Here is a 14,672-nt window from a genome sequence, read left to right as displayed (position 1 = left end):
TGCAGCCGGACGCTTGTTCCACATTTTGCCACGTTACAAAGTACTTTTGGCAGCAATTGCAGCCTCGAATTTTTCTGAGTATGATGCTATAAGTTTGGCATTTTTGAGCAGTTTCTCCCATTTTTATTTGCAGAACCTATTGAGCTCCATCAGGTTGGATGGGGAGCGTCGATGTACAGCCATTTTCAGATAACCAGAGATCTGGGCTCTGTGTGATTATGGTTGTCATCCTGTTGGAAGATGAACCTTTGCCCCAGTCTAAGGCTCGAGAGCGCTCTGGGGCAGGTTAACTTTAAGTACATTGCAGCATTCATCTGTCCTGCTGCTGAAAAACATCCCCGCAGCATGATGCTGCCGCCACCATGCCTTACTGTAGGAATGATTTTGGCCAGGTGATTATTGGTGCCTGGTTTCCTGCATGAAATGTTTGGCATTCAGGCCAAAGAGTTCAATCTTTGTTTCACCACTCCTTTTGCATTTTGTTTCTCATGGTCTGAGAGTCCTTCAGGTGCCTTTCGGCAAACTCCAGGCGGGCCCTCATGTGCGTTTTATTGAGGAGCGGTCACTGCATCTGGTCACTACCAAACCATGTAATTAGGCATACCTCACCCTTTTCCAGCAGATAGTTTTTAGGCCTGACACTTCTTCTTTCGACCTCCATTTATCCAGTTTCCTCAAACTTTTAAGGACACACTGCACGCTATGCCAAGATGTGCCAAATTTATGGGTAATCGCTCTTACAGAATCACCTTCTTGATGCAATAATGCTTTTTTATGCCTGCCAAACTGTGTTATTATTGACATTTGTCATAGATTCAGCTAAAGAAATGGGAATAAATGTTTTTGCAACAGGCTGCTCATAACAAGCAGCTACATTCATTAACCTGCTCCAGACCCCAGATCCTATAGTGCCCATGTGTACTGAATCTGTAGTACTTTCTTCTTCTTTATTAATAACAAACATGTCTGCATTCATGGCCAACCCCAAATTAATACGCCAATGATGGCCTGTAGTAGGAAAATGTGCCACTGGCATGCCATGCAGCACTGACTAACAGAGTTTCTCCTCAGTTTCATGTTTTCTGTTGAAGTCATTAGAGGAGAATAAACTTCAACATACATAAACCACCATTCTCACATTACACACACACACACTAATAAATCTTTGCTCTGTGTATATTTCTTCCTGCGTGGCCTTCAAAGACACCACTCCACATAATATTCTAACATGGAAACCTTCCTCCTGCACGATTGAATTATCCGATGTTTAAATGAGGGCATCACGGCTACAACCGATTGCGGTTCTCCTTCCAGTGAGGTGAAGCAGTTTCATGCTCTGCGTTTCGTTTCCTGCAGATAAATGTGAACGGACTAATAAGACAGGAAGGCTGGATCAGGGTTCTTCAGTGCAACAGCAAACAGTAAACCTGAGTGTTATTTTAGATCCATTTGGCTCTTCCAAACAGGATAATAAAATTTCGGCATCACATTGATGTCCATACCTACTCAAATTCTGCCTGGAGCTTTCTGGTGACCACCGCAAGGACAAGATGATCTTTTGCAGAAAGAGGAGTTTGCTGTTCCTCCCTCCTCTGGGTCAGAAAGACATGTTTTATGGACATTTTGACCTCACATTTTATTTAATTTGCAGCATACCGATTCTGGCCTTGAGACTTCTGTATGAAGTTTGGACGTTCCTCCTACTCGGTCTGCATAGGATGTTCAGTAAATTGTCAATTCTAGATTATTTATTATGCTTTTCTCTATAAATTGTCGATACACCTGAAACGTCACTTTTACATTTAACTGTGTTTACATTTTAACTATATAAAGCTCATAAATCCCATTTTTAATATCAATGTTTAACTCCAAAGTCAAAACTTAAAACTTCTTAAAAAAACAAAAACAAAAACAAAAAACAACATTTTAACATTTGCTCATATCTACAGCAGGGGGCAGTCAAGCACTGCAAAGTGTAGGCAGAAAACCCACATGGGGTGGTTTTCAAAAAATGCTTTCAAACTCACACCACACAGGACAAAAGGAGAGCTGATAAACGAGACATCTTCCTTTTATTTAATAAATAATTTACATTACAAACAGCTGGCATGTGGGATCACATTTACAACACAGTTTGATCTTTCTGGCATTTCCCCCCCATTCAGCTTTTTTTGTATTTTTTAAACCCTTACAAGTCAAACAAAAGAGCTAAATGTCAAAGAAAACATAAAGTGCTTTAAACTCAAAAACATGAACGCCCCAAAAAAATACTTTGCAACAATCTCCTCTGTGGGTAAGGTGGGCAGTCTTGTTTGATACTAAACAACTAACGTTTATCACTGCTACACAGACCGATGTGTACGCTGTACTCAGTAAAGACTAATCTGTTGCGTTCATGTTTTTGCAAAAAGAAAAGAAAAATCCCTTTTCAAATTAAAGAAAAACAAAAAGTTCACATTCACTGAAACATCTTGTGTACAAAAAACTGGAGTGATAAATTCAAAACACAACAGGTAATATACAAATTTAAACTCAACAATACACAAAAACCATGTACAGTCTCACATTACACATGTAGAACCATTTACTGTGAAACACACAAACACAAATTACATCTATCAACACAAGATTCAACATTACAATCATCAGTTTTTTGTATGCGGTTTTTTTTTTTTTTCCTTTTTTGTTGCCGTCAAACTGCACTGATACATATTCCAAATAGCAGTAGTAAGGCCTGCCAAATACTTCAGTGTAAAAAAGGATAAATGACCATTAAACTGCCCCAGCGGTAACGGGACCTACGGGGGAGGACTTGCACACTAACAGATACTGCAGCTGAGAGCCAAAGTTCAGCTGGAAACCTCGAAGCTTTATTGTGAAACAAGAAAAAGCAAAAAGTGAGACTGCAGTAACAGAAACCAATGCTGCCTTTACAGTACGCGTTACTGTAATTCACCCACAAACACGAGTTATATACACAGGAGTCGCAAACTGTTTTTAAAGGACTGAAAGATGAAAATTCAGCTGTTTGGAAAAATGTTGGCACAAGGGCTTGTTCTTTGGCAATGACTTAAGCCATGAAATCACGTCTACAGACATATGCTTATCGTTTACTCACTAAGCCACAGTCAGCTCAGCACGCTGGTAGTCTATAAAAATGCTCAACTGACTAGAGGTGATGTCTTTACAGCGAGTACTAACGGCATCTACACCACCGACGCTTAAACGGAGATTTAAATTCACAAAATGCTCTCGAGGAGGTGTCGGGCTTTGATTGGCTGCTCGACCTTCTGTAAACGCTTTAAGTGCCCTTAAACAAGTTTGCACTTCTAAACCTTCTTCGCTACATTCACATAACCGACCTAAAAGTACAAACGCTGTCTGATCCACACGTCAGCGTGTCGTGTGACGGCTCAAAAGGAGGGGAAAAGGTTGCATGACAGTGAAAAATGACGTGCAGATGACTATTATTTGAGTTCCCTTTTTGGAATTTGCTACTTGGCTGATAAAGAGTCCACTAGATGAACTCGAGCGCTTCATCTTTTTCTATTTCTGAAATTTTAGGTGCAACACAAAGACATGGGAATGGAGTTCTCCCGCTGGAGGTTTGTTGTCTGGAAACTGCTGCACGCACAAACACAAAATTAACCACAGATGCTGAATTCGGCACACATATTGTACTAACGCACACACACAACCTAACATATGACCCATTAATCTCCACAGCAGACAACTGGAGACGCTGCTCTGACATCCTTTTGGCTGAGTGTTTCTTCCAAAAGGCTCCGGCTTTTCCAAAGCTGGAAACTAATCAAACATAGAGCTGCTTCTGGCCTAAGGTTAACAAAAGCCCCTGTCAGGTCCTCTCGTTTTGCCACATGAGCCATAGAGCTTCACTGGCTTGGCACCAATGAAAGGGGGGGGGGGGTCAGAGGAGGGAGGAACAGCAAACTCCTCTTTCTGCAAAAGATCATCTTGTCCAGCTTCCCATAGGTATGCAGGCCCCATTGAGAATGTGGGATTTAATCCCAGGTGGATATCCTGAGCTCAGCAGTAGCTGGGCTCTCTCACCGCTGCCCTCTTCAAAGACCAATCCAATGAAGCAGCTAAATACGTGTGATGATAGGTGGGAGAACGCTGAGCTCGTCCTGTCATTAAGCTGACGTCAAGACACGACAATAGCACTAAAATGAGACTTGGGTCGGGGATGACCTACTTGCAAGCTACCTGTCAAGTCACAGAACCAGAGCAGAGAGGAGCCGATGTAGGACGCAGCGATGGTACTCTAATGCTCCTTGACAGACACACCATGAGGTGTGTAAAGACACTATAGACAGACTGTCCACAATAACACAGCGAGGAGGTTGACGAGGAAGACTGAAAGTACATTTCTGCCCTTCTGTTCCGCACTATTCATTTCGGCATCCTTTTCAAAGATGTGGTATCTTTTGCTATTTGAATGGAGCATTTTAACATCCTCAAAAGCGTAGTAGGCTGCCATTGTGAAGTTTATGTCTCCGGACGAGAGGAGGTCGAACACACAAGAATGGAAATAGAGATCCTCCACTGGAAGCCGCTCTTTGCACTTGGTCTTTGCAGACTGGTAGGTAAAGCCGTTGGCACCGGTGCTGCTCCTGGTCCTGCTGACGCTTTGGGCCTCCGCCGCTCGAGCTCTGAAGTTCCTAAAGTCGATGCGCTGATTGGCAGGACAACCGTGAAGACACAGGTACAAGTCCTGGTTGTCACCTTCCTCCACTGAGTTCACAACTTCTTCCGGCATCCGCACGGCAAAGGTTAGGTAGCGGCCTACCTGCCGGACTACGATGGTTGTTCCGATGTATCTCGCCTGAATCTCCACATGCTGCCCGGCAACCTTCTCCACCACACGCAGGGTGTTCGCTCCGTAGCGGTCGCCTCCGTTCTTTGAGCCGTCTGCAAATGCAGCCGGCAGCTCGTCTGTCTCTGCGTGGTACATCTTCTGGTCCACACATTCCTGGAAGTTCTTAAAGATGATCGTCAGCTGCAGAATGGAGAAAGAAATCGCATCAATATTCAACATTCATTTTACGGTCAACTTTTACGATTCTCAGGAAGTTATCAGTGGCCATTTCCCTACCTACTCACGTACTAAATCCTAGTAAACTGCAGTAAATGTAAACATCGGAATGAAAATGGGAAGTGCTTATACTTTTGCATTAAGAACAAGTTTGTGCAATCTACCACAACGCCCCACTTAAGAGTCACATTTCAGGGCTGGCTCAACATGAGGGAGGCCAAGGCAAACGCCTTCAAAAAACACAAGTCTCGGCCATGTAAAAATCAGGCCTCAGTTTGCAGACACAAAGACGATCCATTCATAGTACTGAAAAACCTGCCTGTGAACCCCCAGAACTATGCTCCATGGAGTGGCGTCGGGCCAGGACACAGCGATATACTCTGCAGCTAATTAAGTGAGACTGGCCAGGACTCTGTAAGCTTGGTTTCATCAGGACACCAATGAGCCTTTGTGTGAACATGGACGGCCTAGGAACTGGGATGTCTGCTCGTTTGAGACAGGGGACACAGGGTGGGGGTCCACAGTATACTCTTTAAGCTTGACAATTCATCTGCTGCACCAGCTCTCTCTCTCTCCCTCTTTCAATTTCCTTTATCCGAGCCACAATAACTTCTGCTTTTTCCCAGTTTCCTTCTTAAATGTTTAATAAAAGCAAACAAAAGAAAAAGGCCTGCCTTATCTACTGGTATGAAGACGGAAATAACCAGACAGTTTTATTTGCTGTAGCGAGAGCTATGTACCAACACGGAGCTCTGCTAATGCAGATCTTTAACCAGAAGGGCCTTGTTTGCACAGGTGGCATTGGCTGCTGCTTTGTTTTCCCTTTGTCCAGAATCATGATCTTTAAAAAGCCGTCTCATTTGCTTCCAAGAATAGCAGTACAAAAATGCAATTACTTTAAAAGCTAAAACCCCCCACAAATGCTTAATAGAGTATGATTAGAAACCTTGATTACAGAAAATTATAGTTTCTAAAAATGTGATTAGGGACAAAGTCCTCTTATACCTCAGTCTGAGTACTTCAGCTATGATCCTCAGCAAACGACTCAGGTCCTCAACCAAATGGTGCTGGAGCATTGCCAAGTCTAGGCCAACTCCTATGTTATGGCCTCCAGTTTGACCATTTTAGGGGCTGCCATCCAAACTAACCAATTCACTATTCAACAAAACATCAATAATGACTTGTGCACTGCTGATAAATCTGAAAGAAAATATCTCATAATGTGGACAAAATAATCTGCAGTTCTGTGCTCACTGTGTGCCACAATAAGAAGCCCAAACATCAGACTGAGCTCAACAGAGAATGAAGCTTCACATGCGACAAAGCACAGCTGTTTTAATACTAACATATGATTCATAAAGCTTATCAAGATCTATGAGATGAAGAAGCCCAGCCCAACAAATCTCAAAGATCTTGATAAGCTTTATCAAAGATCTTGATTTTAAGTATCAAAAGATTTTGATAAAGCTCATGGAGCCCTTTGAGATTTGCTGGATCGAGCTTCCTCATATCCTAATTTAGAACTCATCCAAATAAGCAGGATCCACAGTGTGACAGGAACACAGGCCCACAGCACCTTTCAGAACACATGGCATTTGCTATTACACCTGTATATGGCAATCTTATGTGCAATAATGTGTAGAGGGGAAAAAAAATAAAGATAAAATAAATAAATAACCCATCTCTTCAAAAAGGACCTGCAGGTCTTCCTGTAATGCTGATCTAATGCACGTGTATGTAACATGTTCCCCAAGCAGATAAGAAAGCAGGGCAGTAAGAACATCTACACACCTGCGGTCTCTGCAGCTGCCCATGTATATGTCAACAAAAGGAAATCATCCCAGCTCTTCACACAGACACATATGTGCAGCTGGTTAATTTGTACTAACATTTATGAAACCCTACCAGCAATATTGCAAGGATCAACAAATTATTATCTTAAAACACCTTTTCAAGTCACCTACAGAGAATGCTACAAAACCCAGTTTTGCTTGACAGTCCAAATCCTTACATACCATATATTTATACAGAATCAGGCAATGCTTCCCATTTTAAAAGCTGTACCCAGCACATTTTTGCTACTTAATTGAGTCAATGATAATAGAAATTGTTGATTGCGCCCGCCCCCCCCTTATTACAGAGGTAACACAACACAGACAAGAGTCCTTTTCTTAACTGCGCATCAACCAAAAATTGTTCACCAAATTTTGAGCAACTTCTTAGGAATGTGTAAATGGCCCTTTAATTGTTAACAGTGGCCCTAGCTGACTGACTGTTGGCTCATCCCAGCGATGCAACACACATAGCATCCTTTGAACTTCTTCAAAACACACTTTCAGCAGCACAGCATTTAGTCTGCACAGGGTCTTTTATTTTGAAAAGTGACTGGATGATTGTATACCATTCCTGTGTCAGACATCTTGCCCTCCTGTTCTGCTCTGTGTAGCTTTTAGTGTATTTTTAGTAACACAGAACAGAATCCCTTCTAGAATACTTAGTACAGCACATTTTGTGGAAAAATAAACATTAGCTTGATTAAGGATGATCAGTTCGGCATTAAGCCTCGATAACAATCCACTGCAGTTAGCTGTAGTGCATCCAGTGCAGTCTCTGTGGGGTACTCTGCACTGTCACAAAAAACTGGCACATGGACCCTCTTGGATAATGGAATTTACATCACTCAGATGCAAGCGGACTGACTGGATTCAGAAAGAAAAAACTAGCGCCACTGATGAATAATGCAATCATTGTTTGTCAGTGGTGCTAGTTTCAGTCATTATGCAAATGTGCTGTTTATAAGGTTGGGGAAACCTGCAGTCAGCTGAGACTGAAGAAGTCACTTGGATGAGTGACGAAATGTTTCTGCCACTGAAAACGCTACGTCCAGAACAAATTCAACTTTTCGGGATTTTCTTACCAGGATGAGCATGCATCAAGACATATATTCAAAGCCTTAGCCAATCAGCTAGTGCTGCAGTCATACACAGGAACAACAGAGGGTCTCACCTTGCTTGTGGCGGTGGCGAAAGAGCCTGGTACTACGGGAGTGTTGGTCACCTGGACGGACAAGTATTTGTTATGGATGAGCGGCCAGGCTCCTTCCACCTTACATGTCTGGAAGTCGTCGCCAAAGGTTCGGAGGTGTGGGTCTCCAAAAAAGCCACAGTGGGTATAGTTAGGTGGCGCTGTGTTGCGTGGAAGACTGCGCTCATAGTGGCACACTTCCGGGCCATCGGAGCGTTCTTGGCTGTCAGTCATAACCGGCGGGGGTGCTGGAGGAAGCGGGGTCCGGGTACGTGGATGGGAAGTCGGTCCTTCCTTGGAGCAGTTGTGCTGGCTCATTAGGTCCTCTATGCCATGCTGTGCAGAGTGATATGTCAAGTCACCCCTGCAGGTACGTGCAGTCCGACGTACACAGCTGTTGTACGCCCGCAGAGCCGTGCAAAACTCCTCCTCCGGTCCAGAGTTTGAGGTGGAGGCCCAAAATTCAGAGTTGCACTTGAGGATCTTGCACTGCAGGCTCACTGTCAGGGAAGAACAACATCCAGTTGGAGCAAAAGTAATAAAGTCATCTAGAAACATGACACTTTAAAGCACACTCTCTATCCAAAAGGCTACTGTTGTGTTGTTCCTCCTTAAGTTAAACCATTTTTTTTGTGCATACTATACTGTAAATGATAAAAAACAATCTATAGAATTAATAACAATTACAATAACATTAGATGTAATTTTCATCCAATATATACATTTTATATGATGTAGCCACAAACAAAAGCGAAGCCTGGAAAGAAGGTAGCTTCGCTTCACTTCCCTTTCACATCCAGTTGTTTCCATTTCTCTTTCTTCATATGCACAGGTAAAAACTCGATTAGGGATACTAATCTACATGATAACCGATTAATAACACTACTCCTCTGGGGTCTCCAGCTTTGTTGCAATATCCGGCGAACTTTTGCACCAATGCTACTTTAACATTTCCCGGGATGAATCATTGCAACACCATGTTTGAATACTATCACCTTCGATTAATAAGGCATTTATTTATTTGAACTGGCTGTGAGAGGTTTCCGGGGGGTGGACTACCAGCACTTTGAAGTCAAACTTAAAACAACTCAAAGCGTCCACACCACCCATCCACTTATCAAGATGGCAATAAACTAATCTTGATCTCAGCTATCAGCGTATTATCACTTTGTTGTGTAACGACATGTGATCAAAGAAGAAAACCGATAAGGCTTTGCGCTAAGTGAGCTGAAAAAGTGACTGACTGCAGTCACACAAATATATAGTTAATAAGATACATTATTTGGCTTCTACGGTGCAGTTCTCGGCTTGAAAAAACACTTTGAAGGAGCCAAAACCCCGAGACCCGTCCCATCCCCCAACAAAACACTTTTGGAGAGCCGCATGCAGCTCCGGGAAGACCTTTCAGTGGTTTTTGTCTCAAAACTAATACCTGGCAAAATGTTATTTTTAAATGTCAAGATTTCTAACAATAAATAAATATGAAAAATTAATATTTTCAAATTAAAAACAATTATAAACGTACAAAGTAAACGCTTCGCTGCAATTCTCTAGATTTTAGTCACTTTTTGTATAGAGTTTGATGGATTTTTAACTAAACGATAAGGACTATTATAAGCTTTCATACTAGTTTTCGGATTCCCGCTAAAACGTCACATTTTTTTTGAAAAATAAAAACAAGTGGTTCAATAATAACAATGATACAAAATACAATATTTCGGCAAATAAAAAGTATATAAATCAGGCAACTTTGGACGCCAAGATGGAGAAAAATCAATGCTAATAACTTCTGGAGTTTGCTAGCACTGTGATTAACAGTTACGTGAAGTCATATAAACCGTGTGTGTTGGCGTAAAACGCGCCTGTTGGGTCTAAAAGGAAAAAGGAAGAAAACGAAAACGGACAAAAAAAAAAAAATTCTTACCAGAGGGGAAGAGTGAGAAAAGCACGGCGAGGACTCTGCACACTTCAAGCGCCGAGGGTCTCCCTCTTTCCCCCATAACCATCCATCCAGCTCGGGCTCGCACTGTACTCCTCTCCCTGGTCGCATTAAGGACAAAAAACAGTGGAGGACAGTTAGCTCAACTCGCCAAGCCTTCGCTAAGAAAACACTAGAAAGTCCATGAAAACGGTCTGAAGCTGGGGGTCCCGTCTTCTCATCACCGCCTGGTAAGAGGCTGTTTTGTTCCTCTCGTCGGTAAAAGTTAGGCAGCTAGCTGAAACAGCTCCAAGCAGGCAGGCAGGCAGCCGAGCTATCCTTTTAGGGAGTGCCGAGGAGGCGAAGCCTCTGCGGGCCATCGGACAAGCTGAACCAATCACGGCTGCCCGTTTCGCCCTTAAACCCCCACCTTTCTGCGAGACTCAAATTACACCTCAGTGTGCAGACTTGTTAGACGACGACCGACTTTTCATGACCCACAAAGTGGTAGTCCACACCGCCATATAAAAGAAAGATCTGATTTGTTATAAGATCACAACAACAACCGCACCGTTTAAAGGCTTGAAATGAAAACTGTGTCATGCCTCCACAGAGCGTGTGTGGGCAGATTAACAAGAGGAAAACCACCAACAATACGAACAATCATCAGTTTTTTTTTCTTCATATCACTTCTCGAAAAACTATACATCATTTGCATCACCTTAAAATGCTTGCTACAAGCCACGTTAACCACTCCACCCAATATAGCCCAATGTGGGCAATGTGCAAAGGTATTATTGAACAAGATGGTCTCATTACCACAAATACCCAGGATTGAGTGAAAAGTTGGGTCAAAATGATAAAGCATACATGTAATTGTGGGTTCATCTCACTGACTTGCTTCCTAATTTCTCCATTGTGGTTTTTAATCTAGGGAAAAATCCCCATCACAGATTCCCAGACCCTGATCTGATCCAAAGATAATTGGGTTCCTGGTACACATAACAAGGAAAACCATTAAACTGATCGTGTTTAACATAGTGGAACGAGTGAATGTTTGGAGATTATTTTAGCTTGAGGATCAATATCTGTATACTGACAAAAAGTTGAATCATTTAATAGCGTACTTTACTAAAATGTTACCTAACTCCATGTATTCAGCCATAAGCCATAATTTTAAAAACAATTACTAGCAGGGTGAAAAACAAATTGCACAGTATTTGTTATTGCAAATGTTATCTTCTTACAACCATGTTTCAAGGCATTAACTTCAAAATAAGCATTTAACCATCCGCTATGTGTAATGTGCCTGTAATTATATGATGTAAACTCATCCTCAGGTTGTTAAATGACTTAAAAAAAAAGAGAGAGCGAAACAGTGTGGAAACACCGCAGTTCTTTGATATCACAGCGGCCATAGTTTACCCAGCACAAGTCGTTTAAAGCACCCGGGCATGAGGTACTCAAACTTACAGTGAGCCCCACCTGATTGTAAGAATTTTGATGGCATTTTACTACTTAATTACTTCACTGAAATGAGAACAAGCAGCCCCTCGTTGCAGTGAGCATTTCCTCCATGTTGGTTCGGTGGATTTAAAAGCATTTCTCCAAATGACAAGAAGTGCAGGTGTTGATCCGCTCCTCTTTTTGATTAGCTTTGAATTGTGCTGATGACACATTAGTGGAGCATTTCATTTACACCAAAATATGTACCATCTTGCTCAGGTTGTGGCTGGCTGTACAGTATTTTTCCACAGAGCGCTGATTGTCTTTGTGGTTGCTGTCCCTCTTGCGGGTGATGGATATGTTCATGTACAAAGAGGTCCGAGCCTACACATGTTTTCAACAAGGGTGGCCCCCGTGCAGACTTACTTCCAAACCTAATATACCGAGCATTCACATCTGAAAGGAAGGAATGAGCGCAGCTGAAAGGTATAAGCTGCTCGGTGAAATGTTTTGATGAATTGTGGAATATTTTTGGATTGTAGCGTGGCTGCAGCAGAGGAATGAAGCTGTTCAGCAGCACTCTGAAGGGTTTGATGCAGCTTGTCTTAATCAGATGTCGGTCAGCTGCTGGGCAGAAGCAGCCCAGTGATCAATCTGCAAAATGCACCAGATCTGAAAAACAGATGCTGCACATACATCACCTGTTGCAGACTAACCTACAACATCCATATCAACCATCTACTCTCATTATGTGAAGATGTTTTTGCACTATTTGAACAACAAAACAAATAGAGGAAATTATTGTTGTTGTCAGTGCTTTAGCCAACTAGTCATTTTTATGATCCGTTTATGGAGAACAAGCATGAATGATAGTTATCTGTTGTTATCCAGCTTCATTAAGGGATTCAGTTATTACTATTAAAAGTGAATGAGAAACCAGTTGTGTCACAGAGGGTTTGTAAATATCAATAAAAAGTCACAGCTCTATTTCTTTGTCCAAAACGACCCCATGTATTCCTTATTCTGAATCACTAATTGTTTCTGCTAGAATACCAGAATAATAAATTACAGTATTAGTATCAGCTAATTTGATTGCTTCCAGTTTGATTAGTTAAATTATTTATCAAAGAGGCTCTTAAATCTCTCACTGAAATTGAACCTCTTTGGGGTCTGGTGTATTTCCTGGGTGGGGAAATGGGAAGAAACTTCTGACATTTTATTGATTAATCGATAAATCACTAATAAAATAATCAATCAAAATGAGGTTAGGACATGTCTTTTCTAATCACCACCTCTCCGAGTCAACACACTGATCACTGAATTGCTTAGCTTAGTTATGTTTTTATCTACAGCTCAAAATGTTTTGCTTTTTAACCACCACCATGTTCCGTCATATAAATGAGGACATATTTATCCGGGAGACCCTGTCGTCCACATGCTGTAACAGGTAGCGGTGACACAATATAACAATAAAACATCTCCATAAATCCAGCATAATGGCTTTATGATGTGCTGCTTAAATCTCTGATATCACCTGTCAAACCAGGTTGCTGGGGGAATTACAGCAGACAGTTTTTTTAAAATCCTCCCTGTGTAATCTAAATAACAAGCTGCTCCATCTCTTTTGTGTGCAGCGTTAAACTGGTTGCACAGGCCAACATATCTCTGTCCATTTATCTTTATCTCCACAGCCACAGGGACTGATCCTCTTTTCCAACAGATGGCGCTTGTTATGAGCTCTGATATGAAACCTCAAATCATGACACAGACGCACATGGCGTTACGAGGACAACCAAACCTGTCATTAAATTTGAGCTTTGTGGACAGCTCGGTTATTGGTCTAATTACAGGTAGCTGTCACGCAGTTGGGATTTAAAAGGTGAAAAATCTGCATCCGACAGGCGCATTTGTAGCACCGTTAAGATCATCATTGACTGCATGTTGGATTAAAGTGGCCTCAAGGGTATTTTTAGTCGGGAGTAACTGCTAAATCCAGACAAAATAACATATAAAATTGTGATTAATAGTTTTACTCCCAGCTGTCCAATAATTTAGAAGTAATGAGGCGTGTAAATGCATTTTTTTTTTTTGGTGGGGGGTCTGGTGCATTTCAAAATTCAGTTTTCTCCTAGTTTTTCTTGTGTGACACTGGAAAAAGGATCAGGTTATTAAATCTGCTGAAATCCAAACACTCCGGGCAGGATGATAGGAAGACAAGACACATTACAGGGCTGAGCAGCACACAACTGATCACATTCCTGCCTAATATGAGAAATAAGGAGTAAAATTTAGTCTCGAACCAACCTTGGCGACTGCATGGGATCTCCGCGACTCTGGAGTCCTGGAGGACAGCAGCGAACAGGAGCGAGAGGGAAGCAGACTCCTTAAAAAAAAAAATCTCCCCCTGAAAACTACACAGCCAGTGTGTCACAGTAATCCGAAATCAAACGCACCCAGCGGCTTTCTGCGCGTAAAATCCGCCACTCTGCACATCATGTCCGCCGAACAGCTTCTCCAAGTCCGCGTTGCAAGGAAATCAAAGTGTTTCCCCCCTCTCTCTTCTCTCTTTTAGTTGTTTTCTTTTAAATTTAAACAACCACTTCTGGCACCCGGTGGCGGACTCGGAGCTCTTCAGCCATCGCTTAACTCATTTGACTATCAGCCGATCGGAACGGGGACGTAATGATAGATTAAGTCCGGTAATTGGCCTCATCCGCGTGCCGAATTCAAATTGTTAGTTATGGGTCGACGTCGTGTAGGAGAAAAAACGAAAGAAAGAAAAAAAAAAGCCCTGAAGGTAAAACTGCTGCTGCGTACAGCTCGATCCGCTGTGTGGATGTTGTGAAATGGCTAGTTAGAAAGTGTGAGAGAGACAATGATCGGCTCTGCATGACGCCGCATGGGAGCCCCAAATATCAGACCCCCCCCTCCCCTCTCTCTCTCTTTTTTTAAACTAGATGCTTTGCAGCGAAAAGAGGTCTGCACTGAAAACCAGGCAGAAACGCACTTTTGAACACTTTTTATCTTATAAAAAAACCGATCCCATGCGTAGTGACAACTCTGCTTTCACTTAAACCAAATGGCTTTTTTTTTTTTAAACCAGGCAGTGAGGATATCTGCATTGCTTTCACCTCTGTTTTTACATACATACTCATATTTCTGCAGTATTTGGATCAAGTTTAATTAGTCTCATTGATTGGCAGCAAACAGCCCTTGCCAGATAACCTT

The 14,672-nt window shown here is 42.1% G+C and overlaps 1 protein-coding gene across 1 annotated transcript; it reads right to left on the bottom strand.

The window, feature by feature from the left end:
* Positions 1-2,055: 2,055 nt before the first annotated feature.
* Positions 2,056-14,379, bottom strand: rgma (repulsive guidance molecule BMP co-receptor a). Its single transcript, XM_005933033.3, has 4 exons — positions 13,749-14,379; positions 10,005-10,120; positions 8,063-8,580; positions 2,056-5,020 (listed from the first exon to the last, which is right to left on the bottom strand). The coding sequence occupies exons 1-4, from the start codon at positions 13,760-13,762 to the stop codon at positions 4,328-4,330; spliced, it is 1,341 nt and encodes a 446-aa protein (XP_005933095.1). The 5' UTR covers positions 13,763-14,379; the 3' UTR covers positions 2,056-4,327.
* Between the last annotated feature and the right edge of the window lie 293 nt (positions 14,380-14,672).

This window comes from Haplochromis burtoni, unplaced genomic scaffold (assembly GCF_018398535.1).
Source record: "Haplochromis burtoni strain Fernald_Lab_line unplaced genomic scaffold, NCSU_Asbu1 Contig_164, whole genome shotgun sequence".
NCBI lineage: Eukaryota > Metazoa > Chordata > Actinopteri > Cichliformes > Cichlidae > Haplochromis > Haplochromis burtoni.
Note: the sequence above shows the minus strand (reverse complement) of the source record. Positions and strands in the feature narration are given on the sequence as shown.